Source organism: Rhamphochromis sp. 'chilingali', assembly GCF_963969265.1.
Source record: "Rhamphochromis sp. 'chilingali' genome assembly, chromosome: 13".
In the NCBI taxonomy this organism is placed as follows: Eukaryota; Metazoa; Chordata; class Actinopteri; order Cichliformes; family Cichlidae; genus Rhamphochromis; species Rhamphochromis sp. 'chilingali'.
In genome coordinates, this window is record NC_137940.1 from 26,662,648 (window position 1) to 26,688,839 (window position 26,192).

At 41.1% G+C, this 26,192-nt stretch overlaps 2 protein-coding genes across 5 annotated transcripts in view; one reads left to right on the top strand and one right to left on the bottom strand.

Annotated features, from left to right (window-relative positions):
* The window catches only part of atrx (ATRX chromatin remodeler), a 34,992-nt gene extending 11,421 nt beyond the window's left edge, over positions 1-23,571 (bottom strand). Inside the window, exons 1-29 of one of the 4 annotated variants that reach the window (XM_080900580.1) lie at positions 23,375-23,571; positions 20,766-20,827; positions 20,620-20,669; positions 20,379-20,494; positions 20,212-20,292; positions 19,534-19,643; positions 19,357-19,424; positions 17,321-19,245; positions 16,097-16,169; positions 15,674-15,816; positions 15,408-15,572; positions 15,180-15,294; positions 14,989-15,088; positions 14,549-14,725; positions 12,820-12,961; positions 12,587-12,696; positions 12,206-12,352; positions 11,944-12,121; positions 11,445-11,582; positions 11,173-11,348; positions 10,962-11,079; positions 6,918-7,048; positions 6,560-6,654; positions 6,298-6,437; positions 4,427-4,577; positions 4,242-4,342; positions 3,360-3,468; positions 3,037-3,214; positions 1,307-1,498 (exon numbers count right to left, since the gene is read on the bottom strand). In XM_080900580.1, the coding sequence (XP_080756706.1) occupies positions 1,307-1,498; positions 3,037-3,214; positions 3,360-3,468; positions 4,242-4,342; positions 4,427-4,577; positions 6,298-6,437; positions 6,560-6,654; positions 6,918-7,048; positions 10,962-11,079; positions 11,173-11,348; positions 11,445-11,582; positions 11,944-12,121; positions 12,206-12,352; positions 12,587-12,696; positions 12,820-12,961; positions 14,549-14,725; positions 14,989-15,088; positions 15,180-15,294; positions 15,408-15,572; positions 15,674-15,816; positions 16,097-16,169; positions 17,321-19,245; positions 19,357-19,424; positions 19,534-19,643; positions 20,212-20,292; positions 20,379-20,494; positions 20,620-20,669; positions 20,766-20,827; positions 23,375-23,390 (5,307 nt within the window). In that variant the 5' untranslated portion in view covers positions 23,391-23,571. Of the gene's footprint in view, positions 1-1,306; positions 1,499-3,036; positions 3,215-3,359; positions 3,469-4,241; positions 4,343-4,426; positions 4,578-6,297; positions 6,438-6,559; positions 6,655-6,917; positions 7,049-10,961; positions 11,080-11,172; positions 11,349-11,444; positions 11,583-11,943; positions 12,122-12,205; positions 12,353-12,586; positions 12,697-12,819; positions 12,962-14,548; positions 14,726-14,988; positions 15,089-15,179; positions 15,295-15,407; positions 15,573-15,673; positions 15,817-16,096; positions 16,170-17,320; positions 19,246-19,356; positions 19,425-19,533; positions 19,644-20,211; positions 20,293-20,378; positions 20,495-20,619; positions 20,670-20,765; positions 20,828-23,370 lie in introns of all 4 variants that reach the window. The other 3 variants (XM_080900581.1, XM_080900583.1, XM_080900582.1) reach the window with 3 other exon arrangements.
* Positions 23,572-25,349: 1,778 nt separating this feature from the next.
* On the top strand, positions 25,350-26,192 carry LOC308408773 (uncharacterized protein; the record flags this gene model as incomplete). The annotated part of the gene is made up of 4 exons (XM_080901185.1): positions 25,350-25,490; positions 25,574-25,612; positions 25,763-25,867; positions 26,067-26,192. The coding sequence occupies 4 exons, from the start codon at positions 25,350-25,352 to the stop codon at positions 26,190-26,192; spliced, it is 411 nt and encodes a 136-aa protein (XP_080757311.1).

Sequence of the window (26,192 nt, forward strand, 5' to 3'; positions counted from 1 at the left end):
AAGCTCTCTCGTTCTTGGCTGAAAATGATGGAGGGTGTCTGACTCATCTTCACATCATTCCAGATGGCAAATTCCTTCCGTAATACTGCAGTCCTGCTGCCACATCATAGTTAACCCCTTGGCCAAAAACAGGTTGGCTTTATAAGAGCTTGTCAGCTTCTCCGTCTTTAATACTGTGTCATATAAATGTCACTGGGCTCGTTAAAGATCATACACATCTAACAGGCCGCAGCTCAGTGAACACATCTTTCCTCTTCAGATCTCCAACTGTGCTCTGCTGCGCTCTAAGTAGGCTACTCTGGGTTTAGAGGAATATATGTGGTGGGAGAAATTATAGCAGCTGCTCACTGAGGGGATTCTCACACTGCTCCTACCTGATAATACTCATCAAGAGAGTGGCAAATGCAAATTATTCTGTCAATGTCAATAAAAAAACAACAAAAACAATTTCCAATGAAGGTGAACTGTAAGGACTTTTCTCCAATGAAAGAGCATGCAAGCTGTATATACAGTGGGTTTTTTTAAACCTGTCTGTTTACAAGTTTCTGCAGAGTAACCCGGGTCAAACCAAAACAAAGAGGTAAAACCACTTAAGAAACAGATCTGAATAAACCCAGAGAGTTCAAAAAAGGGAATGAGTGGGAAAGGAGGGGAGTAATTCAAAGATCAACAGAGAAGTAAAAAGCAGCAAGGAATGAATGAAAAAAAAGAGGAGTGCAGGTTTATAGCAGGGCAGCAGGAGTGTTGCAATGGGAAGACTATTTAGTAAATAGCAGTAAACAGACAGATCTGTGCAGCTGTGCTGGACTGGATGGTCCATGTAAGCGCTGTGTTCTTATTAAACCCCAGGGGGCCTAAATAGTGACACTGCACCTGCATTAGAAGAAAAGAAGAGGCGAGGGCAGGATTATGAAAGGAAACGAGAAGAAATACCGAGATCCCAGAAAGAGGCTAAGCAGGATACAAGCTGGCATTGGGTTTAAATAACAGTTTATCACTGAAGTGCAAAACTTCAAAAGGAAGAACAAGCTACTCGCTGAAAGTATGGAAAAAAAACAAGCTTGGCAATTATAATAGCATCCTGTGCCATGTTTGCTGAAGGAGAAAAAAAAAAAAGCTATTTTACTACTGTTAATAGGTTTCAGCCTGTTTTCAACATTTCCTTCAAAGAAAAGCATGAATTCTCAGTCAATGATTCATCAAAGCCAAATTACATGTCTGATTTATAGCGTCAATTTAACTTAGGGTTAGGGTTGCTGAAAGCCCACCTTCTCGATCTAAATACATACAATATATGCATCTTTACCTTAGGAAGCATGGGTGTGGCTTTCTTGCTCTTCTTTTCAGAGGGATCATCCAGCAAGTCTGGCTCAAAGGTGTAGAGTTCGGCCAGCTCGTTCATCGTAAAGTGCCTCTCAATCTGCTGCTGGTCCACAACCCGGAATGACAGAGACTGTTTGGTTACCTGCCGCTCATAAATCTTCTCCTCCATTGTGCCCTAAAAAGGGAGAATGAAAAGAGATGAACAAAAAACGGAGGTTTAAAAAACATCAAGTGGCCCAGGAGTCAATCAGAATTACACAAGCACATCACATCCACCCTATACTGGATGAACACAGAGGCATCAATATCAAGACAATGCAGCAAGAATTCCAAGTACAGTTTAGTGAGTTCATTACCAATCTGCATTTCCTAATGAGGTAAAATGATGATTTAGGTCATCAATAGTTTGCCCAGCATGAATCCAATTCTATTGTCTGCCATACTCAAAGAGGTGTATTAGCCTAACAGCTCAACACAAATTGGTGCAGAGTTATTTGGAAGTAGAAACCGAACGATTTTCGCCTGATAGCAAATATTAACTGACCAGATTTATTTGCTTTTCTATTGTATTTTTAATAGTCAATAAATTAAAATTGCCAACTCTTCATTTAAAGAGATGGGAGAAATGCCCTTCAGCAATGTTTTGTGTCAATGTTGCATAGTTTGTCCACCAGAGGGCACTCTGCAACAGTAAATAAGTATAAGTAAATATAAATAAGTATACAAAAGAAATGTAACAGAAATGTGTCTGTTTAGAATGTTTGAAAGAAAAAAAACGTAAAAATTGACCAATATACTGGAAATTCGGCCAACACCGCTTATACATTTGCCATCACAGGAAACTAACTAGCATGCTAGATTTCTTCGGTCAGCACGTAGCATTTAGCTGATTGAAAGGTAAGCACTTCAAGCTATTTTACACTCACAACACACTAGCTAGACTTTAGAAAAAGTGTCTCATATTTCAGCTAAATTCAAAATGGTCAGAGTGAAACCAAAAGTCAAAAAGTTAAACAGAGTTGCCCGAACACCACCTACAGTTCAATGCCTCAAGTCAGCAAATCCACAACTTCCCAGCCCATCGATGCTGCATTAGTCACCTAATTAGCCATGCATTTATCAAAATCTATATATAAAGTCAATATTAGTCCCAAAAATTCAACAGCAGCTCATCTCTAGCTGAATTTCACAAGTCTTAATTGTTGTCACCTTAACCTTCTAGGACCTGGCGTCCACATATGTGGACATTTTGGGTTGTCTGTACCTAAAAACACTAATGTTTCTCTACGAGGGCCTGATATCCACTTATGAGGACATTCTAATGCCACTGTTCTATCAAAATTTAAAACGAATGTCCTCATATGTGGCTCTCATTTTTCTTAGAAACAAAAATCAGGTTAAAAAAAAAAAACCTGGCAATTCTTTGTTTTTACATTCATGAGGTCCCAATATGCCCAAATATCAAAGAGAAAATAAAAATGCATGCCATGGAAGAGCTCGGGTCTTAGGAGGTTAAACCATTCTTATACTTTGTTGTGGCTTTTCAACGTTTGCTGGCTTTGCTGGTAAATGTTGTAAACTTATACAGAGCATCTTGCATGAAACTGTTTATACTCATGAAAGTCTTAATCTATATACAAAGACCAACTACCTGCTTGCTGGTTATTGGTGGCTAGTTTACCTGCAAATGTATTGACTTTTATTAAACTTCACCTGGGCAAGCAACCTGTAGACGTAGACAGTCTTAAGCTGCCCAAAGCGGTAAACCCTGAAGATACTCTGGATGTCATAGGATGGATTCCAGGAGGCATCGAAGATGATGACCCGATTTGCTGCCACCAGGTTGATGCCAAGTGAACCAGCTCTTGTAGAAATGAGAAACAAACGGCCTCTGTGTATGAAAATGGAACAAAAGGAGACACATCACAATTATATCCTGTGTCACGTGCAAAAATGTTGCTTTAAGATTCTCATGCTCTTTTTTTGCAAAGTCGCTGTCATCATTTTGCATTTTGTAAACACAGCAAAGATGTCACCTTGTGTTACTGGTGTCATTAAACTCCTCGGCCCACTTCTTCCTGGTGGTGGCATTGGTAGAGCCGTCCAGACGATAGTAGTCAATGTTCCTGAACCACTTGCCTTCACCTTCACAAACACGAGAGGAACGAAATCTGATTTGCCATCTGCCGTCTACGTTCAACAGAAACTTCAAAAGCACATGTATCTGCGTCAGTGCTGCCTTTTGCTTGTCAAAGAGACTTAGTTTTGGTATTAACAGGCAGCAGATAGATGGCTGTGTTGGTTAGAGGCCAGCCATGTTTAGCCTTCAAGATGGCCAAACCAACCCCTCCCACCAGCCTTCATAACCAACATTTCAGCATGTTTCCAATTACGGCACTGTGATCTTTTCATTACAAATTACAAACCCTTGAGCAAACATTTTTTGTCGAATAAAAAGTCAAGGTCTAATCATTTTCAAAATGAAAGCAAAAACAGCTGCTGAAGTTTAATTAGGAACATGACCTTACACCAGCGGCAATGTGTGTATGTTGGTGTGTGTTTAAGAGTAATAAGCACACCAGTACACATGTAAGAATACATGCTGCGTGTGGGTTGACTTATGAGTCGAAAACCTGCATTTCTATGAAAATGCTTCATCCTTATCCAAGGCTCATGTTAAAATTTTTTAACACAGTTTCTCTCATACACACATACACTCACTCACACACACACACACACGTCACTTTAAAAAGCGCAGTGTAAAACCACAAAAATGAATCTTGGGACAAAATGAAGCTTGCCAATCTCAACTCGCTTATAATACTAAAACAGTGCTTGGCTAAGTCTAGCAAGTCAGTAACAGGGCATAGGTTCATTTTTGCATAGTGTAATGCTATGTAAAAATGCCCAAAACATACCTTTGTATGGAGAAATTTTCTCTTCATCTTTAGCTCTGCAAGCCAACTCTAAGAAATCCTCAATCAGATCCAGAGAGATGAGAGATTGACTGAACACCAACCTAAAGACAAACACAGAGACACACCTTGCAATGACACTGCAAACTGACAAAGGCTACGCTTGCACACAGTACAAACACACTTACACTTTGTCGTCTACTTCCTCAGCCATGCGCAGGATCTCAAAAAGCAGCATTATCTTCCCTGAGTGCTCCAGGATCTCAGCGTCAGCCTCCGTGACAAACTCCTTGTGCCAGTCAGCAGTGGGACTTCCTGGTGCAGAGCCAGAGGGCCGAGCTGTTCATAATACAGAGTTACAGATTAGCCTACATGCATCTGACAACAACAAGCCTGTAACAGACACTGAGTTTCCAAAGCTGAGGCCCACTATTACATGGTTGTCTATTGTGTTACAGCAGTTAAGTGTGTGAAAATTATTCTTTTTATTTAGTTTTAATATGTCTGTAAACTCAACCAAGCACTTAATACGTGGATACTATTAGTGATTCCAAACTCAAGCTTCTACTGCCACTGCTAGATCTGCATATGCAAAATTGCTTTTTTTGCATAACACAATGATGCCAATAGCATGCTGATCATTTTGATTTGATACATTTTGACTAAGTGATTAGTGGACCTGGGTAGTAGATGATCATCCTAACATTACTGGCACTGTCATAATTTTGTCCCAGACCATCTTCCATTACATGACAGTTACTGCTACATTTAAACAGCTCTCTCAGTATTATGCAGTACAACTGCTGGTGCATGATATAGTGTACCTTTGGAGTCACGGCCAGTCCCACACATGTGTACAAAATCAAGCACTTAACCATGCAGTCTGCCTTTACCAACATTTATGAAAGAACAAGTCCTTCTGAAGAACGTGGTACTGTAATAGGATGCCACCAACGCAACGTGATCCCCCCCCCCCCCCATTTTCCACGATTAGCTATAAGTGGTGTTACTGCAAAGTGGAAGTGTTTAGGAACCACAGCAAGTCATCCACAAAGCAGCAGACCACAAAATGCTACAGAGCCGGGTCACCGAGCGCTGAGCCACACAGAAGTCGCCAAGACTCGCACTTAAAACCTGTAGAGTTCCAAAACTCCTCTGGCATTAACCTCAGCACAGAAACTGCCTCATTTCACAGGTTTCTATGACCGAGCATCTACAGTAGGTGTGATGTATAGATGGCTCTGTACTTTGATCCATATACTGTATCTCCATGAATCTTTGACTTTAAAGGAAACAGAAGATTTTAGACTCACTCAAACCCACAAGTAGCTGCTCATCCCTACCAACCAGTAAAGTTCCAGTTTAAATCCAGGTATTTTCAGGTGTGACCCTTTAGGTATAAAAGGTCATCACTTTTTCCATGTCATTCTATTAGGCCTTTAATTAAAACTTTTGCTTAATTAGCGTATTGATTTTTTTTTTCTTAATAGGCATAAAAATTCTCACATTATAGCTAAAAATGTGTTTAAAGACTTTGAATCAAATCATCCTGGATTAAAGTGAGAAGTCAAGACATCTATGGAGACATCGGGTTCATGAGAATGGGATGGAAATGCGTGCATTTCATATTTGTTTATACTGAGAGGCGCACTCATCAACAGCTTCTGCCTGTAGCAGCAGCTGGATGTGAAGCCTCCTAATTTCTAAATAAAACAGAAGGATATCACAATATAATCATCATTCCTCAGTATGTGGGAATGAATAAGGACAAGGGCAAATGGATCAGCTCGGAGCCTAAAATAAGGCTGCAATAGGGGCTTTTTTTCCCCTTCTTTTTTTTTTTTTTTTTTTACCTAGGCTCAGACAAGCAGGTAGTGTGCTTGGTTCCCTGAGGTCAGTTCTGATAAAACAGATTCCCCCTCTCACTAACTAATTACTTAGAGAGTAGGAAGGACTGAATCAGAGCCTGAAATGTTATATAGATATACAGTACAGTTCATGACCCTCTTAAACCCAGCCAACCAATCGTAGTCCCCTCTGTGTGTTATTGCACACTCACGTTCCTCTACAGACTCCGCTCTGTTTCGGCCCTCGCCGTTCCTGCCACGAGAGCTGGTGTTCCACTCTTTGATGACCTCAACATCATCACTGTCCGAATCGTCAGATCCCTTCTTTTTCCCTTTTCCCTGCTTCTTTTTCCTATTAGCCAGGAGGCACAGCGAGACTGGGTTAGCAAGAGTAAGATGCCGAGTAGAAAAGCAGTTTAATTATGTCATATCTGTATAAAGAAATAAATAAATAACAAACAAACATGACTTTACTTTTTGATCTTCTCATCTTCGGAGGTCAGACTCATTGAGGATTCTTCTGTTTCTGAAGCGATGAAGTCGTCCATGCTGTCCTCGTCAAAGAAACCCTGCGGGAAAGTACACTTGTGTGAGATTCAACTGTGCAGCAATGCAGGTCAGCTGTACGCAGGGCTCGATCTTGGGCAGCAGAAACGATGCATAAGGGGAAAAGTTTTGCTTCAGTAGCAGTATGTGGTGTTCTTGCTCGAAGCGTGACCTGTCAGCAATGTGTTTCTATTGTTTTGCTACAGTGTGCGCAATTTGTGGGAATGTATTTCTAGTTTTTCAGTCAGTGTTTGCTGTGGTTTAGTCTCGTCTTCCCCAGCCCTACCCTGTTTTCTTTACTGATGTAGTCCAGCTGAAGGCACCAGGGATGGGTCCAGATTCTGCTGAGCATCTGGAAATCCTGGAAGAGTTTGGTCCCCGCGCGGCCCCGGCTCCCCTCCACAGCATTCCCCACACCTGCACGCAAGGGAAAGAATATGAGGGAGAAGATGGATGTGTGTTTGCATTACGTACCTGACAGCATGCTCTTAAACCTTTTATACATACAGACGATAAGAACAGGAGCAACTGAGTTTAACTCTCTGTAATCTTTCAAAAAGAGGAAACCTGACAAACTGACAGACAGCTAAACTTAACTAAGAAATTTCTGAGAACACCAATCATAATTTAGTTTTCATTTTAAGGATCACAAACCACTCTTTCAAACTACATATGATCCATTAAGAGCTTTAAATTTACATGTTTTCACAGCCCATCATCAAACAATGTAAAACAATAAATAAATAAACTCTTGTTTTTAATAATTAAAAAAATATATTTTGGTCATGAGAGATTGTTAGAAACACAATTCACACCTTTGTCAGTATTAAGCCTTTAAGCTGTAACCACACAGGGCTGAATGGCAGGAGAAGTAAGAGTGGCAGTCCATGGTGGTTCAAAATCTCCCATCTGCACTGACACTGTACCGCCTCTTCCTTGGATCTTATCCCTCCTTCTGAACCCTCAGCATTATCATTTGCTTCTTTTTTCACATCTTCCTCTACCTTTTCCACCACTACTCCCTCTCTCCCTTGTATCCAATTCATCATCTTCCTTCCACACCCCGTGCCTCAACTCCACTGTCTAAAACGTGCATAAGTCTTTTAGTCGGAATAATTAAACAGTTTGTTACTGTCAGCAGATTAAACATGCATTTCTCCCCAGTAAATGAACTGCTCACAACTAGCCAGCCATAACAACAAATGAGCTTTGACTAACCAGTTTTGGACTCCTCCACAGTAAACAGATATGGAAGCTTCACACAGCTGAGGTAAACAGTAATTTGACAGTTAATACAGATTAATGCTGGCCGGAGTGTCAGAGGGGGATATAGCAAAATATTTAATTGGTACTCAGAGGTTGTTGTTTTTTTTTTTTTCCATAGTGAACAAGCTCTAAGCAATCCCAACTCATCTTAAAAAGGATTCAACTCAATTTTAAACCTACACACAACACTGAAAAAACAACAAAGCAAAAGGTCTGTGAAGGTTCTCAGTCATCCAGGTCATCATAGTCTAAGAAGCTTGGAAAGAAAAGCGTCTGGACTTCTTTAGGTTGCTTGAAGACGTTTCACCTCTCATCCGAGAAGCTTCTTCAGTTCTAGGAACTGAATTCAAGAACGGAAGAACCTAGAACTGAAGAAGCTTCTCGGATGAGAGGTGAAACGTCTTCAAGCAACCTAAAGAAGTCCAGACGCTTTTCTTTCCAAGCTCCTTAGACAACAAAGCAAAAACAGCATTTGGAGTGAGACTCACATTTGAGCTCTAATTTTATCAATTATCCTCAAGACGCTTTTAAAAGTTGATTCGAGGTCAGCGCTCCACCCATCAGGCCTTTATAGTAAGAGTAGCCAGGGGGAAGTCGCTCCTGTCTAAAAGACACATGACAGCCTGCTGGGAGTTTGCCAAAAGGAACCTTAATGACTTTCATACAGTTAGAAGAAATATCGTCTTGTCTGACAAAACAAAGATTGAATTATTTGGTCACGATATCCAACAGCATGTATCGTGGAAACCACAATTCAGGAATGCCTCGTTGACACTGTTGTTACAGGTCAACACAGCGGTGGCTGACTGTGACAGTTTTTCTGTTACATAATGTGGGAGATTAGCTGGACAGACGCATAGGAAAAATGGATTTTAAAAAAAAAAAGTCTAACTTTACTCTGAGATCCTGAGAGCTCTAAAGTGTCCACGTCAACAAGATAATGACCTAAAAAGGTGCTGCCAGATAGATACAAAAGTGGCTTGGGTTGAGCTCTAAAATGTTTTCCAGAAACAATTCTGTTTTTGAACAGTTATGAAAAAGATTATCATCAGGAATATTGTGCTGCATTAGTTATTAATCTTTGACTTCTCTTCCACAGGCTGTATTTTATCCTGTCTTCCTCCCCTCAACCCCAACTGGTTATAGCAGACGGCTGCCCCACCCTAAGCTTGATTCTGCCAGAGGTTTTTCCTTCCCACTATTGTCAAGTGCTTGCGCATAGGGGGGTCGTCTGATTGTTGGAGTGTTTTCTCAATTATTTTAAGGTGCTTATCTTACAATATCAAGCTCCTCGAGTTGACTATTGCCGACATTTGGTACTATATGAATTAAATTTAACTCTTATTTGCTCTCGTCGTCTTATAGCATCATGTTTCCCCCTCTAATTCCTAAAAGGGCAAACTCCCTCACCATTTAGATCAAACTGAGCCAAGATGATAAAAATCGCCTCTGAGAGCTAGAGAGTACAGAGATCAACGAAATACTCAAAGCATGCCCGGAGAGACCTGAAAATGGCTGTGCACATTATCGGCACATCAAACCTGGTTGAATTTTTTACATTTTTCTGCCAAGAAGGATGGGAGATCACTTTTAATATGATTTGAGGATGGCTCAGCTGCCAAGACTTCCTTCAACAACAAAGTACAAATGCAAAGGTCGGAATACTTGCAAATTAGCCATTTCATTATTTTTCTTACATTTACACAATACCCAAAGACCTGTTTTTGTTTGAACACGGTTGAGTATTGTGTGCAGACAGACAAGAAAATAAAATAAATTCGATCCATTTTAGATTAGTCTGAAAATGTGGAAAACGTGCAACGGCCTGAAAACTTTGCTTGATTTTGACTGTGCAGCGCATTTACAAAGTAATTGTACAGACAAAACTAAGCAATAAGTGCAAATCATTCTTCTCAAGGAATGAACACTGAAACCACAAAATCACAATAAAGCCGATGATTAATAGCTAATTCTTAGCCTTATAATCTGCTCCATCAGCTGCTTCCTAGAGCAAAAAGCAGTCGCTAAAACACTAACGTACCTATTCAGGATGCTGACCTGCACTGACCCCAAGACATCAGAAGTTAGTTCAAGTTTTACATAAGCAGTGGAATTAAAGGAGAGAATATTTATGGATATTCCCACCACAACCCGTGGTGGTCTTTAGTCTGAAGACACCACTTTAAAACACTAAATCCTCTGTCACAACATCAGCGCTGTGCACTGTGGACAACCCAGCCTAATGAGCCACAACACATACCAACAATCCCTCCAAACACTCCTGTTCTTAAATACCAGCCCTCCTGTTCTTTGCTTTTGGTGTAAAACCTCTGGCCCCTTCTCCCTAGAAATTTCTTTCCCTTCCCTTTATGCCCCACATCCCTCCCCTCTTACCCCACACCCTCACTCCCAGAGCTCTTCATTAGGGAGACGTGGGAAACTGGGCTTAAACCCTGCCTGCGGCACTGTGCCAGCTGCCACTCTTTTACACACACACACACACACACACACACACACACACACACACACACACACACACACACACACACACTCTCAGAGGAAAAGTTCACTAAATGACTTACTGCGCCACCAGAAAGACCCTCCATTTATCTAAAAACCTTGTCTGAGCAAATCCAGTAAGGAGAGCGCTTTCAAGAGAAACAGAACTCCCGCAGTAGGATTTAACCTAGTCCTAGCCTATACATGTTTTCCAGTCGAATTCCCTAATTTTGTTTTAGTCTAAGCGTGGTCTAAATCTTTGTATGAGCAATCAGATCAGACTTGTCACTGGGAAAGCACTGCTAGCAGCCACAAGAGTCCCTGCTGTTTATAACCCCCAAAGATCCAAATAGTTTAAAGCAGTGGTTGTCAAACTGCACCATGGGCCCACACTGGTGAGGCAGAGAGCCACTGCAGCAGGGCGTGAATAACCATGGGAAAAATATGGGGAGTTAAATTAACACAATTTTAGTACCAAAGAGTTTTCCTCTAGTTGGGACTAAAACTTAGGGTTGTTGAACATCAACAAAGCAAAAAACAAACTGCACTAAAGCTTGGTTCTCACCTGTGAAGTGCTCCAGGTAGTATCTGTAAAGTTTAGCCTGGATTGGAGTCATTCTGACTGACAACACATACTCATGCTTGGGAGGTAGGAACTTGGTGAGTGCAGTGTAATCTTTTCTCTGTAGGAAAAGCAAATGCATTATTTAAGCAGGAAGTCAAAGGAGGCCTGAGAGAATCATTTCAAACACAAAAATGTTTTTTTAAATATATACCTGGACGCATCCAGCAAGCATCTCATAAAGAATGTGAGCTCTTTTCTTCATGACCCGGACATCTTGTAGGGTGGAGTCAGCACACTGACCGTTCTGGATGGGGTTAATAAAGCGGTTCCTAAACTCCTTAACTGAACCAAGCAGGTTTTCCTTAATGAAGTTCACCATGCAGTGGTCTGGTAAGGAGACAAAAGTCAGAAAAGTTATTTTTAAAAAGTAAACAAAAATCATCCATATAAATGATTCACATGGATGATAGCAGGAAGTCTCACATTCAATAAGGTTATTTTGCAGCGGCGTTCCAGTCAGCACAATCCTCCTCCTCGTCCTGATAGAGTTCATTGCTTTGGACACAGCAGAGGCCTCATTCTTCAAGATGTGGCCTTCATCACAGATCACCAAGTCTGGCCCTAGTAAAAATGAACACAAGGATAATTTTAATGCAGCCAATTTCAGATCAGGTCACACCGCTGGAATGGCACGCACATCGAAAAAAAAAAAGGGGTTTACCAGTAACAGGCTCAGATGTAAACAAAAGAAAATGAAAACAGTTTGGCTAATTTGGTACATGTGGCCACATTAGAACAGCTAACGTGCAAAAAACAACCCCAGGACTGAGTCTACATTCAGCCAGAGATGTACTCACTTAAAGAGAATGTTTGTTTTAGCTTATATCAGTTTAAAAAAGGATCATTTGGACCACAAGATTGATTTTTAGGAGCACCGAAAGATAACCTAAGTCCATAACATGTAACGTAAAAATCACTCTACCTGGATCTACCAGAGTCTTCTGAAAAGTCTCTTTGAGCTTCTTGCTCTTGATGTTCCTGCCCTGCGTCAGGTTTCGGTACATTTCGTAGCCCATGATCATAACGCCGCCCATCTCCTGCCATCGCTGAAGGGCGTACGCTCGCTCCTGTGGCCTCTTCACTGTAGCCAGCTCAGTTACCTGTTGAGCACACCAAAGGTAAATATGCTAAGCAACGCACTGGAAACAGAAAAGGCTTGAAAGGTCACAAGGGCAACCCATTACCTCTAAACTCTCTTCATCCTTCATTCCTTCTTGCCACTTTTCAAATTCATTGAGCCAGTTCAGGACAGTGTTCAGAGGGCAAACCACCAGTGCTGTGCTGAAATCGAGCTTCTCACAAAGCAGCAACGTGTGAAGAAATGTCACCACCTACAGGACAAAACGAGTCAAATGTTGCACCAACAGCACAGAGCTTTCGAACATTTTTATCAGACTGCCTTTTAATATAAGCACTGATTTTGACAACTGCTTCTCTGTGCTGTTCTAAAGTTCCACAGGAGGTCATTTCTGTACGTTTGGGGCAGCTAAAAACATTGCATTACACAACTGGTGTAGTTTGTACAAGAGTGAAAATGAACAGACAATATAAGGCAAGTAACTCACTTGCAGAGTCTTTCCCAGGCCCATACAGTGGGCAAGGATGCAGCCAGAGCCAGAAGACTTCTCAATTTTTTTCACCGATTCACAGCAGCAGTCCCACATAAACTGCACTCCTGACAGGGACACAAAACACACACGATAGGAAACATCAGTGCCGAGCACCTCAGGCTTGCTTTGCTTATTTTTTTTTCTCCAGCTCCTACCGGTTCAAAATTCTTTGTGCATTGTGTCCTTACCATCAACCTGGTGAGGTTTGAGCTTTGTCACCAGGTTCCTGTGCACCTGCACCAGAGGCTCTTTGGTTTCTTCGTCCTCGTCCAGCACCAGCTTGGTAGTGATGGGGCAGACAACCTGGGAAGACTCCTCCACCACAATCACCTGCAAAATGAAGAAGAGCCAAAAAGATTGTTTTAATTCTAAAATCTGGAAATAACGTCTTAAGTAAAAGAAATATATCACTAATTCTTCCAGTATGTTAAAATTCTCACTTTGTATCTCCAACAAAATACCTCGCTCTCTTTACGTCTGTGTATGTGAAGGAAGCCCGTTTAGGCTAATGCATGGTCAATTTCACAAATTAAAAGAAAAATCCATCATGCACTTTTGGCAATTCTGACTAAACCATGGCGCATTTTATTCATTTTAATAAAAAAAATAAAGTACTTACGGAAACACCCTGCTGCTCGTTACACTTTCATTTTCTAAAAATGTCCTTTAAATGTATTTAACAGCAGAGCTACCCCTGAATTATGAGCACATGGCTGACTTTTTACATGGGTCGTTAATATTGGCAAACAATGTAGCCACCACAACTGGCACTTTGTATGCTGGATACATACAGGCTGTTATGAAACCATGCTAACGCTAATGCTAACACAACCACCAATAATACAACAGGGAGATAATAGAGAACAAGAAACAAAAATGGAGACAGCTGTGAAGCATGTTGTGGTTCTGTGTGGCCCTCGTCTCCCCAACATCTGCTTCTCTCCAGTAAATGTTTGATTTGGACCAGCAGCCTCAACCCACTTACTTTGGCAGTACTGCTCCCAGAGGCAGCCTTCAGCGGACTGCTATGGGCTTCTTTTAGATGAAGGTTTAAAAGAAAGAAAAAAAAATGTGCCACTGCAGGCAAAAGAGGATGAGCAGAGTGGTTCAAAGGCCACAGCTGCCAGAGAGTCCTGGTACAAACACCAGGAACATTTTACATCATATGCAGGAGTTACAGGACAAGTTCTCAAATGTCATGCACCACAAAAAAGTCTAGCCCATACACTATAGATCCCAATAACAAAAATGTTATCACAATTACATTTGTGACTGGTCCACATGGCAGTTTAGCAAATCCCTTTATTGTAATTCTTAATTTCTCTACCAAAAAAAACAAAAAAACATATCCATTCAACTTGATTTCACTCTGGATTTTTCTTTATTCGTAGCCATTTACCACCCACAATGCAGCAGCATTCCCACCACTGAGAACCAACTCAAAATCAGCAGGATGAGTTCTAACCTACCAGGATTTGTGCCAAGTTTAAATTTGTAGTAATAGGGAGATTGGTCAGGAAATGTGTTATTGGCCTATTAAACATAAATTTGCATTGGCATACACACCAACCATCAAAGTCCAGGATCCCTGTTAGTTTCACACCAGTGTATTTCACAAGCTAGTTGACAGCCCATCTTTTCACACTAACCTTTCTGAATCTTTGATTCATATATTTGTTTTATGGTAATTACTATAACTTCCAAAGCAGACTCTCCAACTGCTTGATCTGAAAAACTTAAGACACATGATTTGATTTAGCATAAAGTGCAAATAATGAAACGTACTGCTCATCATTAGATCCTCTTACAACTAATATTCACTGGAAACTCTTCATTTTCTTTCCACTTCCTACAACAGCTCAGGGCTTTGAATATCGAGTCTATACTCCTGATAACAGCCACACATTTCATCTTTACCTCTCGAAGTTTCTCCCTGAGTGCCTCTCTCTCTGCTATGCGCTTCCTCCTCTCCTCCTCTTCTTTCAGAGCATCCCTCGTCTCCGTCCGCAGCTTGTCATCCTTCAGGATTTTGCGGATCTTCTTTCGGCCTTTGCGTCCTTCTCCATCTTGGTCCTCCCCGCCCTCCTCTCCACTCTGTGGAAATGAACATCAAGTTCAGCCCTCTGATGTTCAGCCCTTAGGCTACGATCAGTAGCTGAGCAGCCCCATGATTGGTTTGTGGCCTCAATAATCCCCACAACACACTCCAGGGTAAGTTGAAATAACATTTTAAGTGTCGTGCATGACTTGACTTGGTAAATTTCACGTGGCTCCATTTCCTCTACCTAGTAATCCTACTATGAAAAAAGAAGCTTTGGGACAGTTTAGGAGCACCAAGTGCACTGCATTTAAAACACCTTCTCATTGCTTGAAGAAGAATCCTGAACTTTGATCCTGCGTCGCTTCTTCTTCTGAGCATAACTTCTCTGTTTTTCATCATCCTTCTTCTTCGCAGCTCTGCAGGAATAAAAAGAACAATACTAGATTTGTCCGGATCCACCGGCAGTGAAATAAGTCACCACCACTGGTTGGAGTTCTTTCCTCTCACCTGGTCTTTCGACGCTTGTCTTCATTGTCTGAGTCGCTAACTACCTCACTCTCGGCCGACTCGCCACTGGACTCTGACTTTTCAAAGTCTGAGTCTGCAGAGTCATCGCTGTCCACTGAAATGCAAATAAAAAAACAAAACGAAAACCTGTCATCTAACAGCTTCTTCAAATATTTTAACCTCAAGTAGGACGTGGCACAGAGACTGAATTATAATTTCAGAACAAACCTTTCCGTCCTGACTTCTTTTTGCCCTTCTTCTTCTCTTTCCCAGCAGCCTTCTCCTCTCCTGATTCACCCTCACTCAGTGAGAGTTTATGACGAAGCAGTTTATGGCGTCTGCCACTCTTCTTCACTTCGACATCAGAGCCAGAGTCTTCTGTATCCTCATCATCTTCATGGAAAGAAAAATTTGTTTTGAAAATGTTCATGAAGATGAGTATTATTAAAAAAATAAATAAAATAAAATCCTAGGATTATTTAACAAATTTCTACCTTGCTGTTCGTCTTCTTCATTTTCTTTTTTAACTTTCTTGGAGGACTTCTCCTCCTTTTCTGCCTCTTCATTGTCAGAGGAGCTCTCTGCTCCCGAGGAGTAGTTCGATTTTATTTGGGCAAGAAGCATTTTCTTTGCAATCCTGCAGGTAAAGAGAAATAAAATCATAAAAACCTGATTTTACAAAAACATTCTAGCCCCCCAAAAAATGAACAAACAAATACAACATTTGTGTGGAACCTTGTAAAGTTAGTGCAATATAATATAAATCAGAGCATTCGAACACCAGTTTCTCCTTTGAGATTATTTCAATGCAGCTGTTCGATCTGCTAACGCTAAACCTCGCGTTTCACTGTTGGGACTGAATGATGTTGATACCCACTTGATGCCTAGTTGGAAGAATCAATTTCTTTTACAAGTACCTGTTCTCAGGATCGTCGTCATCATCGTCGTCACAAATCCCAGTAATTCCCTCTTTAGTGTCCACTTCATCTCCTGTACAAAACACCACACATTATAGCAAACCTCTCCGACATTTAAACAGATCAAAGACATTATCAATATAAAAAATTTCTAAATTAGAATGATTCCTTCACAATTTTCTTTTATATTGCCATGAACTTGTAGATGACTTTAATAAGAATAAAGAGAGTAATCAAAATTATCGCATGTATATGGAAGTATAATACAGAGTTTGAACAGAAGTCAGGGCTAAATGTCGCAATTATTTAGGTTACTACAGCTGGTCAGTTCCAGTAAGAAATAAATTGCTGATATGAATCATTCTGGCTGAGGAGATATAAACTGGAGATATCTTTAAGAGGAACTGCCTTGGGTCAAAGCTGTTGGCTTTGATGGTAATAGCTCAAAAAGATGCTGTTGTTTTCGCTGTGGTTAAAGATTAAATGTTAAAGTAGTTTTCCATACACACGTGTAGCTAACTGAAGGCCATGCAGGTCATTACAAGAAAAGTTTAACACATCTCTGTCCTCCTGAAGCGCATTCATCAGCACATTTCATTTATTTAATTCATGTTATAAAACTTCCAGGTAGGGCTGCTCAATTAATCGAATTTTAATCTAAATTACGATCTGGGCTTTCAACGATCATTAAAAATGACCTCCCTCGTGCTTTACTCTCGCGCTGCTCCGTGTGGCAAATCGAGCGCACCTCTCTGTGTTTCGAACACATCACGCGTCACAACAATTAAGAGGACCCGAGGGAAGCTCGGAAAGCTAAGCAGAAGTTATTTCGAGAGGAGAGTGACTGCCGTTGGTTGAAAAGAGAGGTTAAAAAAAAAAAACCTTCAGTGGTGTGGAAACATGGGTTCGCTGAGTCAGACGTGGATCAAGTAGACAGTGTGTAAACTTTGCTACTGTGTCGTAGCTGCACCACAGAGCAACACTGCAAAGTTCACTAAGTATAGATGTTTACATTTTTCATTTATTTTTTTATATTGCTAACATTTGCACTGTTATCAGTATTTGCACACTATTTTATATTATTTTTGACAATCTTTAAAGCCATTATTCAACACATTGTTATTGTTAAATAAATATCGTCAAATAATCGAGATCTCAATTTCAGTGAAAATAATCGTGATTATCATTTTTGCCATAATCGAGCAGCCCTACTTCCAGGTGTACCTGAGGATTGAATAAAGGCTGCACTGCCTGCCAAAACGTTATCCTCCACAATAGGTTTGATCTTTTGCTCGTCGCTGTCCTCCCCAGAGGCACCTTCAGCCTCCTCTTCCTCATCACTAGAGGTCAACTGTAGCTTTGAGGATGTTCCAGAGCCCTTTCCCTTGCACTTCTTTTCATAGGACCTCTTCGGCTTCGTCTCAGGTGAGTTTTTGCTTTCTTCTTTTGTGTCATCCTGCTTCTTTACACGGGTAGATCTCCTCCTCGCTACACGCGCTTTACTGTCCTTCTCCTCAGAGTCCGAGTCTGAGGAGTCTGAGCCGTTCCGTTTCTTCTTCTTGGAAGTCTTCTTACCTTTACTTGCCAGGTCTGAATCGGAGCTTACAGACTTCCTTTTGCGTTTGGACAATTTCTCTGCGTCTTCTGTGGATGGCTTTAGTTTGCGCGAATGCTTTTTAGAATTGGCGCTTCCCTCATCAGTGCTGTCGCCTGCTGCGGCTTTTTCCATCAGTACATCAGGAACTTCATCCGAATCAGAGTCAGCTGTCTTTTTATCAGAAGCCTTGGCCTGTTTCTCGTCTTCCTTTTTAGTGCTCCTGGATTTCTTGGAAGACTTGACCTTGTCTTTGTGATCTTCCTCTGACTCTGAATCCGAGTCAGAGGACACATTCTTGTCCTTATTCTCAGTCTGCTTTCTCAAAGGAGTAGTCTTCACTCTGCTAGAGCGACGGCTGGGCGGTGGGCTCTTGGTTCCATCTACTTCATCAGAAGCAGCATTTTCTTCCTCCTCGCATTCTTGTTCAGACTTTTTTGAAACCTCGCCGCCCTTTTCCTTGTTTTTGGACCTGGATGACCTTGACCCACGCGTTGTAACAACTGGGACAGGAGTCAGTTTCACTATAAGGTTCTTTACCTTAGGCTGGGGCTGAGTGTCTGCTGGGTTTCCATTAGACTGTGACTCGGCATCGGTGACCGAGGTTGTGTCAGCCTGTGACAGCATTGTAGAATCTGCAAGACTCTCCACCATCTGAAAAAGCTCTTCAGGAACCGAAGGCGGCACAGACATAATATCATGATCTAAGGACATTTCACCAGCAGACACCAGCCCATCTTCACAAACTTCTTTTTTAACTGTCCTTTCGGTTGCGTCAGTTTCTGTTTGGTGCTCTTTCATTTCACTCTGTTCTGACACCTGATCTTTTACCACATCCTGCTCCTGAAGCGTCTCCTCATCCGCCTCTTTAGGTGGATCGCTCTCACACACCGAATCTGCAGTGTTGTCCATGGTATCATTTTCTGCAACTGCCTCAACATTAGTGCTTTTTCTAACAACGTGCTGGCCTTCATTGCCATTCTGCAACTCCATGTTTCTAAACTCAGGCTCCAAAGCCTCCTCTAAAGCACTGTGAGCTTTTCTCAAATCAGAAAGCACGGCCTTAAAGGCTTTCAAATGCCGATACCTGATAGATCTATCTCCCTGGTCCTCGGCTTCCTGTTGAATGAACTGAATGAAAGTATTGTTCAACCCAGTTGTAGTTTCAACAAGCTTTTTTGCTTTCTTTACAAGTTCTTTTGGTATGTGCAGTTTTCTGTAGGAGAATGTCATGGTCCCCGAGTCTTCTGTGTGTTCTTTTCCATTGACGACTGCTTTGTGCTCTTTGGCTGCTTTGTTCTTATGCTTCTTGCTCTCACGTTCCTCCGTCTTCTCCGTTTTCTTTTGCTTAAGCTGCTGTTTCTCCATGACGCGACTGCATTTGGAGACCAGATCCTGGAGGGGCTCTGATCTGCAGACATAACAGTGCCACTTTGAGTTCTCATCAGTAATCCCTGACAGCTCCTTCCTGCCCAGGTTGCGCAGAATGCACTTCTTGCAAAAGGCGTTGTTGCAGTAGTCACAGCAGATGAGTTTGCCGCCTTCAGCACACCACCTGGAGAATAAATATTTAACATGGTTTGAGGGAAAATAGCAAAAGAGGTCCTCAAAAACTCCTCCAAACATTACTTTAAAAGAAATTCACTGTTTTATTAGTGTAGTGTACCTGCACTGCTCATCCATCCCATCAGAGTCTCTGCTGATGTCATCACTTGTATAGTATTTGTAGCATGACTGGAGGAAGAGGAAAGAACGTAAATATTAAAAAAAAAAAATAGTGAAAATGGTAGAACTTGTAATAATATGATGAAAATATGTGAAATGTCCATCTCAGAGTCTCTACCTTGCAAATAAGTACTTTGAGCACAGGATGAACAAACACAGAGTTACGCTGGAACTGGTTCACTTGTTTTCCACAGGCAGTGCAGTTTACCTTCTTCTGCAGGGCATCATCTACAGCAAGAAGGAAGAAAAAAAAAAAAACATGACTTTCACAATCCACTTCATTTACTTTAAAATCTTATCCAGGTTCACTTTCAACAGTCAACATGACAAATCTGTCTCCCCCCCCCCCACGCACGTTAAAAAAAGTCAGCATTCTTTTAGCGGCTGTCCAAGCATATATTAATGTTTTCCTCTGTCTGAGAGAATGACAGAATTCCAATGCCCTCACCCTTACTTTAAAAGTTTAGTTGCCTCTAACCAGTTAAATTACTGTCTCCAGTTATTTAAATGCAAGCTAGGCAGATCTCATGGTAGTTTGAGGTCACGTGCCTGCACTCTGTGGACTGCAGCTGGCAACAGGAGAATCAGGTCTACTATTGCCAGCTGCACTTTTGGAGTACGAGTCAATCCACTAGACGAGGAACTCACTGAAGAAGCAGCTGATTCCTATCACCTTATTTATTGTCACAATGTACATTTACTTTTACACCTCTTTTTGTACCACACCTGCCAAAAATCAGATTTAATTCTGTAAGAAACACTGTAAACACACATTTTTAATCAGAAATATAATTACCTGTTTTTTTCTGTTTGAAATCCACTCTGAGCTTCATAGCACCTTTGTTTTCATTCCCAGCTGGCCTCATCACTAAAGTGCCTGAAGAACAAAACAGCTCCGTTTGCAACCCAGACATCCACGACATCTTGAATAAAAATTCAGAAATACCTTCGTACAGTTCATACCTTTAGAAACACTCCCCGTGTTATTGTCTGAAGGATTGTCAGAAGTGGCACCTTCACTTTCAGCCGAGGACTCGGATCCATTCTGGTCCGTGTGCTTAGCTACAGAGGTGGGCTTCCTGCAATAAGTCAGGGAATCAACTTTAACATTTCAATCTGCATCATCTCTGCGAGCTATTTTGACCGCATACAAGTGCATAAGCAACAACAAAAGGCTGACACATTTAAGAAATCTGCTCCGCACCTCTTGTTGCGAGAAGAGGAGGGCTTCATAGTTTCTGCTGAGCTACCAGGCTGGCAACGATATAAAATGTGTTTTAATTGCTTGAGAATGAACAAGTTTCAAACATTTAAAAAGTCTAAAACAAACAAACAAAGTGGTGAACTTACCTCCTCTTCCTTTTCCGCCATTTGGTCTAGGTGTGATTCTGAAGCAGCCAGACTCATTTTACCTGAAAAAACATTTACAAAAAAAGTTTGCATTCTGGTACCATATTACATCTGACAGAACAGTCAGAAACTAGAGGGAAAAACACATTTAAAAAAGTACAGCTACATGCATTTACTGTATGAATCTATGTTCACATTCTGCATTTAAACTGAGCTTTTGTCTTTAATTTCAATCTAAACAGTTCATATCTTCTATTGTACCATGGTGCTCTGCTCTGTATAAAGCCCAAGGCTACGTTCACACGTACACGGGTATTTTTGAAAACGGAGATTTTCCGTTTTCGTTTTAAAAAATAATCCCGTCCACACGTAAACGCAGAAATGAACGAAAACGCTGCTAGGAACATGCCAAAGCAACAGGTGTCAATATTTTCCTTACCATGTAGAAATGAAGCCTCGGTGGGAAATAGTAAACAAGGATGGGGCATAGAAGCAGAACCGAGTTGTATGTGTGGAGGGACAGTAACTGTGTGTATATGTAAACATTTAAACACTGCAGAGAGTACAATTAACAGTAACAGTATTGTAGAAATTCATTTCACCGAAACAATAACGTGGCGCACAGTGTGATGTCAAAAAAGGCGCACACCTTTGACGCTGCGTTTTCTGCGTTTTTCTCGTCCACACCTAAATGCAAAAACGGAGTTTTCAAAAATATCCACCCTGGCCGGAGTTTTTAAAAATCTCCGTTTTCAGTGACCGAAAACGCCGTTTACGTGTGGAAGAAAGGTGCAAACGCATCGAAAAATCTGCGTTTTCAAAAATACCCGGGTACGTGTGGACGTAGCCCAAGACCAACAGCATATCACTACTATAAATATAGAATAACAAGAATATCAACAGCAGCAGACAAAATTATGATACAAAAGACAAACACATTAAATTTTTCTTTAAGGTAAGGTGTCCAGCCCATTGGATGGCTTCAGAAAATATAAAGGAGGGCAAGAATTTTGGACTTTGATTCTGACGTTCCTGCTTAAGGTGACAAAAAAAAGAAATAACTAAATGTTTTTGCATCTGTCCCAATTTTATAGCTATTGAGAGTTATATCTTGAATAAACTGGAGTTAATTGCATTGTGGTGCTCAAAGTGCCAAAACACCAAAATATGGTCTGTTTACTTCTTTTTTTTTCTCCTTTTTTTAAGGATAGTCCCACTCCTTGTTTTACAGTAGTTACTATTTCTTCCCCCCCCCACCCCACTGTGCATCTACTATGATGAGAGGCTCCAGCTCTTCACACTGTGACAGGATGTACTCTTTCATGTCCTTCAGGTGAAATGTAACGGTTGCTAGGTCTATGCTTTCTGTGGTTGGCGGATGTAGACAAGTACAACAGGAAAAAAAAAATAGTTCCCACATAAAGCCACTCGCAACAGAGCTTTTCTTTTAATAACTATGGGGTTATTCTTCATGAGTGTATTGAGTGAGGCTTTAAGAAAGGGGAAAGTGGCATTTAGCTTTATGATATTCAGAAAAGGGCCGATGTCTCCAAAAGTGCGCAACTCAGACCAAAACAATCTGTATTTGCTTGATAGGCCAACTGTTTCTCTAACGGCGATTTTATTTATATATTATTTCCAGTACACCACAGCATGAAAACAAAGCTATGCCAACATTTATGTGCACAGTCTTCCGTAAACAAACTCCGACAAAACTGAACTAAATGCAGCTAAATGAGCTCCTGATGACAACAAAAGCCAAACCGCAGGTTTTGCGAGTCCGCACAATCACGTAATTAAATATACCGCTGTGACCTACATGTTTTATAGGCACATCTTTGGAGCATGCCGCTCTGCAGACAGAGCCGCTGCTGTTTATTTTGCCCCTTTTGCGTCATCATAACGTGCTGATTAGATGCTACGAGATGTGGTGAACAATCACCCGGGCTTGCTAGCAGCAGCCGGCCGTACAATTCTTACTCAGTTCTTCCGTGGGAGAAAGAAAAGAGCCCACCTATCTGTATTTGCAGCTTCTTTATCCTCACCGAAGTCTTTCCGGGTTTTGACAAGTCACAAAGCGTCGACTATCAGGGATGCCAAGTTCAGCTCTGGTAATATTAGCCCGTTTACTTCTTTTCACTGCCCCCGTGTTGCCCTGGCAACCTTGCAGTCTCGGCCGTTCACACAAGCTCCAGTGCATGGGCATGCACCGCTGCATGCACAGGCCTTTTTCTCCCTGTGACGATGCCATGACACCAACCCGCGCGCTACCCGCAGACTGGCACTGCCTCGTATAGCATTCCGGCTAGCAACATTTAGCTGGCTCCAATTAACACAACGAAAACTACCACTCAATAAAAAAAATCAATCACATTTAGGATTTTGATCACTTTGACAAACATCCATGTATGCGCATGTGTGCGTCTGAATAAGCGTGTGCGCAAACTTGAGCATTACCGGCCGCGCAGCTAACGGCTGCAACCAAGCTAGCCTAGCTTGCTAACTAGCAAATAGGCTCCTATGGCCCGGCTCGCCGCTAGCGAAGGCAAGCACGGCAATCAATGCAAAACTGACTTGTCTAAACAAACAAGACAAGTGTTCGTACCTACTTCTCGCCGTCGTCATTTCTTGACTGACAAACACGGGTTTTGTCTTTGGCCCAGGCAGCCCAGCTCAGTCGAGCATACAGATTTTCACTAGTGTTAAAGCAAGAAGAAGCAAGAGAAAACCGAAACAACTCCGGTCAGTGGAGACAAAGCAGGGGGACCATCTTGCCGGATGGCTGTGGACGCAGTAAAATGGCGCATCTAGCCTCAATCCTGTGCGGATTCCTATTGGCTGACAGGCTCGTGAGCTTTGGCGCTCTGAATGGTCCAGGCTCTCCGGAGCTGATTGATCCTCCGAGCGAAAGCAAACATTTCCTCCATAAAAAACAAGAGCGGCAGCTGCTTTTGCTGCTGCTCCTGGCTGGGTTGTCATTCCTATTGAAGCCTATTTACTGATAAAGGTGTACAGCACACAATTTCTATACATCTTTCTCGAGGACGACAGTTCAAGTAAATAAACATGTAGGATCTAAATACACATACCATTGTAAACCTCAAAAGTTTACAATGGAAAGATAATATAAGGCATGTAGCTACAAAAAAGGTGGAAACCACTGTTTAATCTTCAGCAGTAGAACTGACAACTTATATATTATAAAGACATATGACACAATTTTAGAATGTGACAATGTACTAAGTTGAGCTTTACAAGCATCTAATGGTTTAAGTAAATAAACATGACTGTGTTGCACATTTGGTGCAGTCTGTCCTGTTTGACTGTTTAACCATTTATAACCAAGATTCATGCAGACCTTATGGACTCATTTTGAAATCTTGGCTTGGTAAAATCACTGAATAATTCTCATCTTTCAGGAACTACTTGAATGGTTGAGGAGCAAAGTATTGTGAAGTGCACGTGATTGTTTTGTTTCTGTGTTCAGACAGCAGCAGCTTGTGAATGCCTACTGCAATACACTGAATATCCTTAAAGCTGAGTTACTTAACAATACCTAAAGGTGGGGCCCTTTCTCAAAGGATGTCAGCCTCTCCGGTGCAAGGGCACAGCAATAACGAGTAGAAGTGTATAAATGTAAGCGTATTTAAACTGCAAAAAGGTGTGTGCTCGAGCTTCAACATATATAAAAAAAACATCACATAATAAACCAAAAATGTTGCAGCTATCTCTCAGCTGCACTGGGTGTGATTGGTGGAGGCTGTGACTAATTCTACTAATTCGAGTATTTTTGGCTTACTGTTAATGAAAGCTAAACACTGTATTAGTTGTAACTAAGTTTTAACTAAGTTAACTAACTTTTAACTAAATAGTTTTAAATAAATAATAATTTAGTTAAAACGAATACAGTAATACACTACTACTGTTGTGTCTAATAATGACATAATTGGAGAGAGGGGAGCAGGGTGTGTGTGTGTCTGTGTGCGTGGGTGAATAAGGGTGTGTGGGGGGGATTACTATACAGAGTAAAACTGACATTAGGGCTATTAGGAGTTTTCTCTATCAGTCACATTTTCCTCTTCCTAATGTGTGTGGGATTGGCTTAAGTTGAAATCTTGACTCAAAATATTTCCCATGTGCCTACACATTACACACCACAGTCTGATATGTCACACATTAATGGCTAGACACTAATACTAATAAAAATACTAATAAATGTTAGTAATGCCACTTGCTACCACACGCAAACTCTGCTTGTACATTTAAAGTGCGATAAGTCAAAGTCCCAGTGGTGAAAGTAAAGGGCGCACCAAAGCTGCAGTCTCTGTGGTAAAAATATACCTTAAGGTGTGAATATGGGGGGGTTAGGTTCTTGATTAAACTTTTCAGGAAAGGTAACTTCTTAGTAATCGATGGAGTTCAACTAGTGGAACATGTAATAATCATCACGCCTTATTTGGTGCTTTCCCCCTGTGACGTGGTCATGGGTGAGTTGTATAAGTACCAACAGTAGTAAGACTATCTAGGGAATTTACCTTATTCTACTCAAGCTGACACTTCTAGCTCCGGAGCTCTTTGAAAGACATGAAGAACTTTGGTATTGAGTGTCTTACACTGTTGATGATAGCTGTGATGGTCTATGCAGCACCAATCAACCCGTGTGAAGACAAAAGGCTGAAGCTGAAGCAAATTAGAGAACATGCCAACAAGACATTAAAAGATCATGTAAGTAAACTTTATGTTTCTCTGTTAGTACGCCATATATTCTTTGTTGATATACTCACATTTTTATCTAATTATCCTTGCAGCTGCCTGACTTCAATGTGCCTAAGATAGAAAAATGTGTGGTAAGTTGAAAATGTTTCATATTTTACTCTTCACGGTGTTCTTTGACCTCTATAACAGACAGCGGTTACCACGCGTTTGTTATGTTATGTCATTCAGTTTCATCTCCAGCATGTTGGGCACCGTTGCTTATCACTGTTTTCTCTTTGCAGGAAAAATTCTTCTGCTTAGCTGACAAGGCGCTGAACAAATCTCTGGAAAACAATTCAAATCAGAATCTGGCAACACTTGAGCATTCCCTGCGTGTGTACAGCAAGGTAAAGATGCATATTTCTTTCAATGCATTTGTATGGCAGTAATTCAAAAAACTGACTGTGTTTTAGTAATTAACACAGCAAATCGCTGATGTGGTGATAAAAGATTTGTGTGTGTGTGTGTGTGTGTGTGTGTGTTTAGTTCTGTCTTCAACTAAATTTAATGTTCGAAACATAACTGGTAAACCTGATTTTGTTGCAGGATGAAAACTGTCACCTGCACACGCAAAACCAATATAATATAAAAGACTTTCTGGAGAAAATTGTGCATTGTGTTGACGTCGCCTTGAACAACAAGAGCATCATATGTCCACATCATATTAAATGA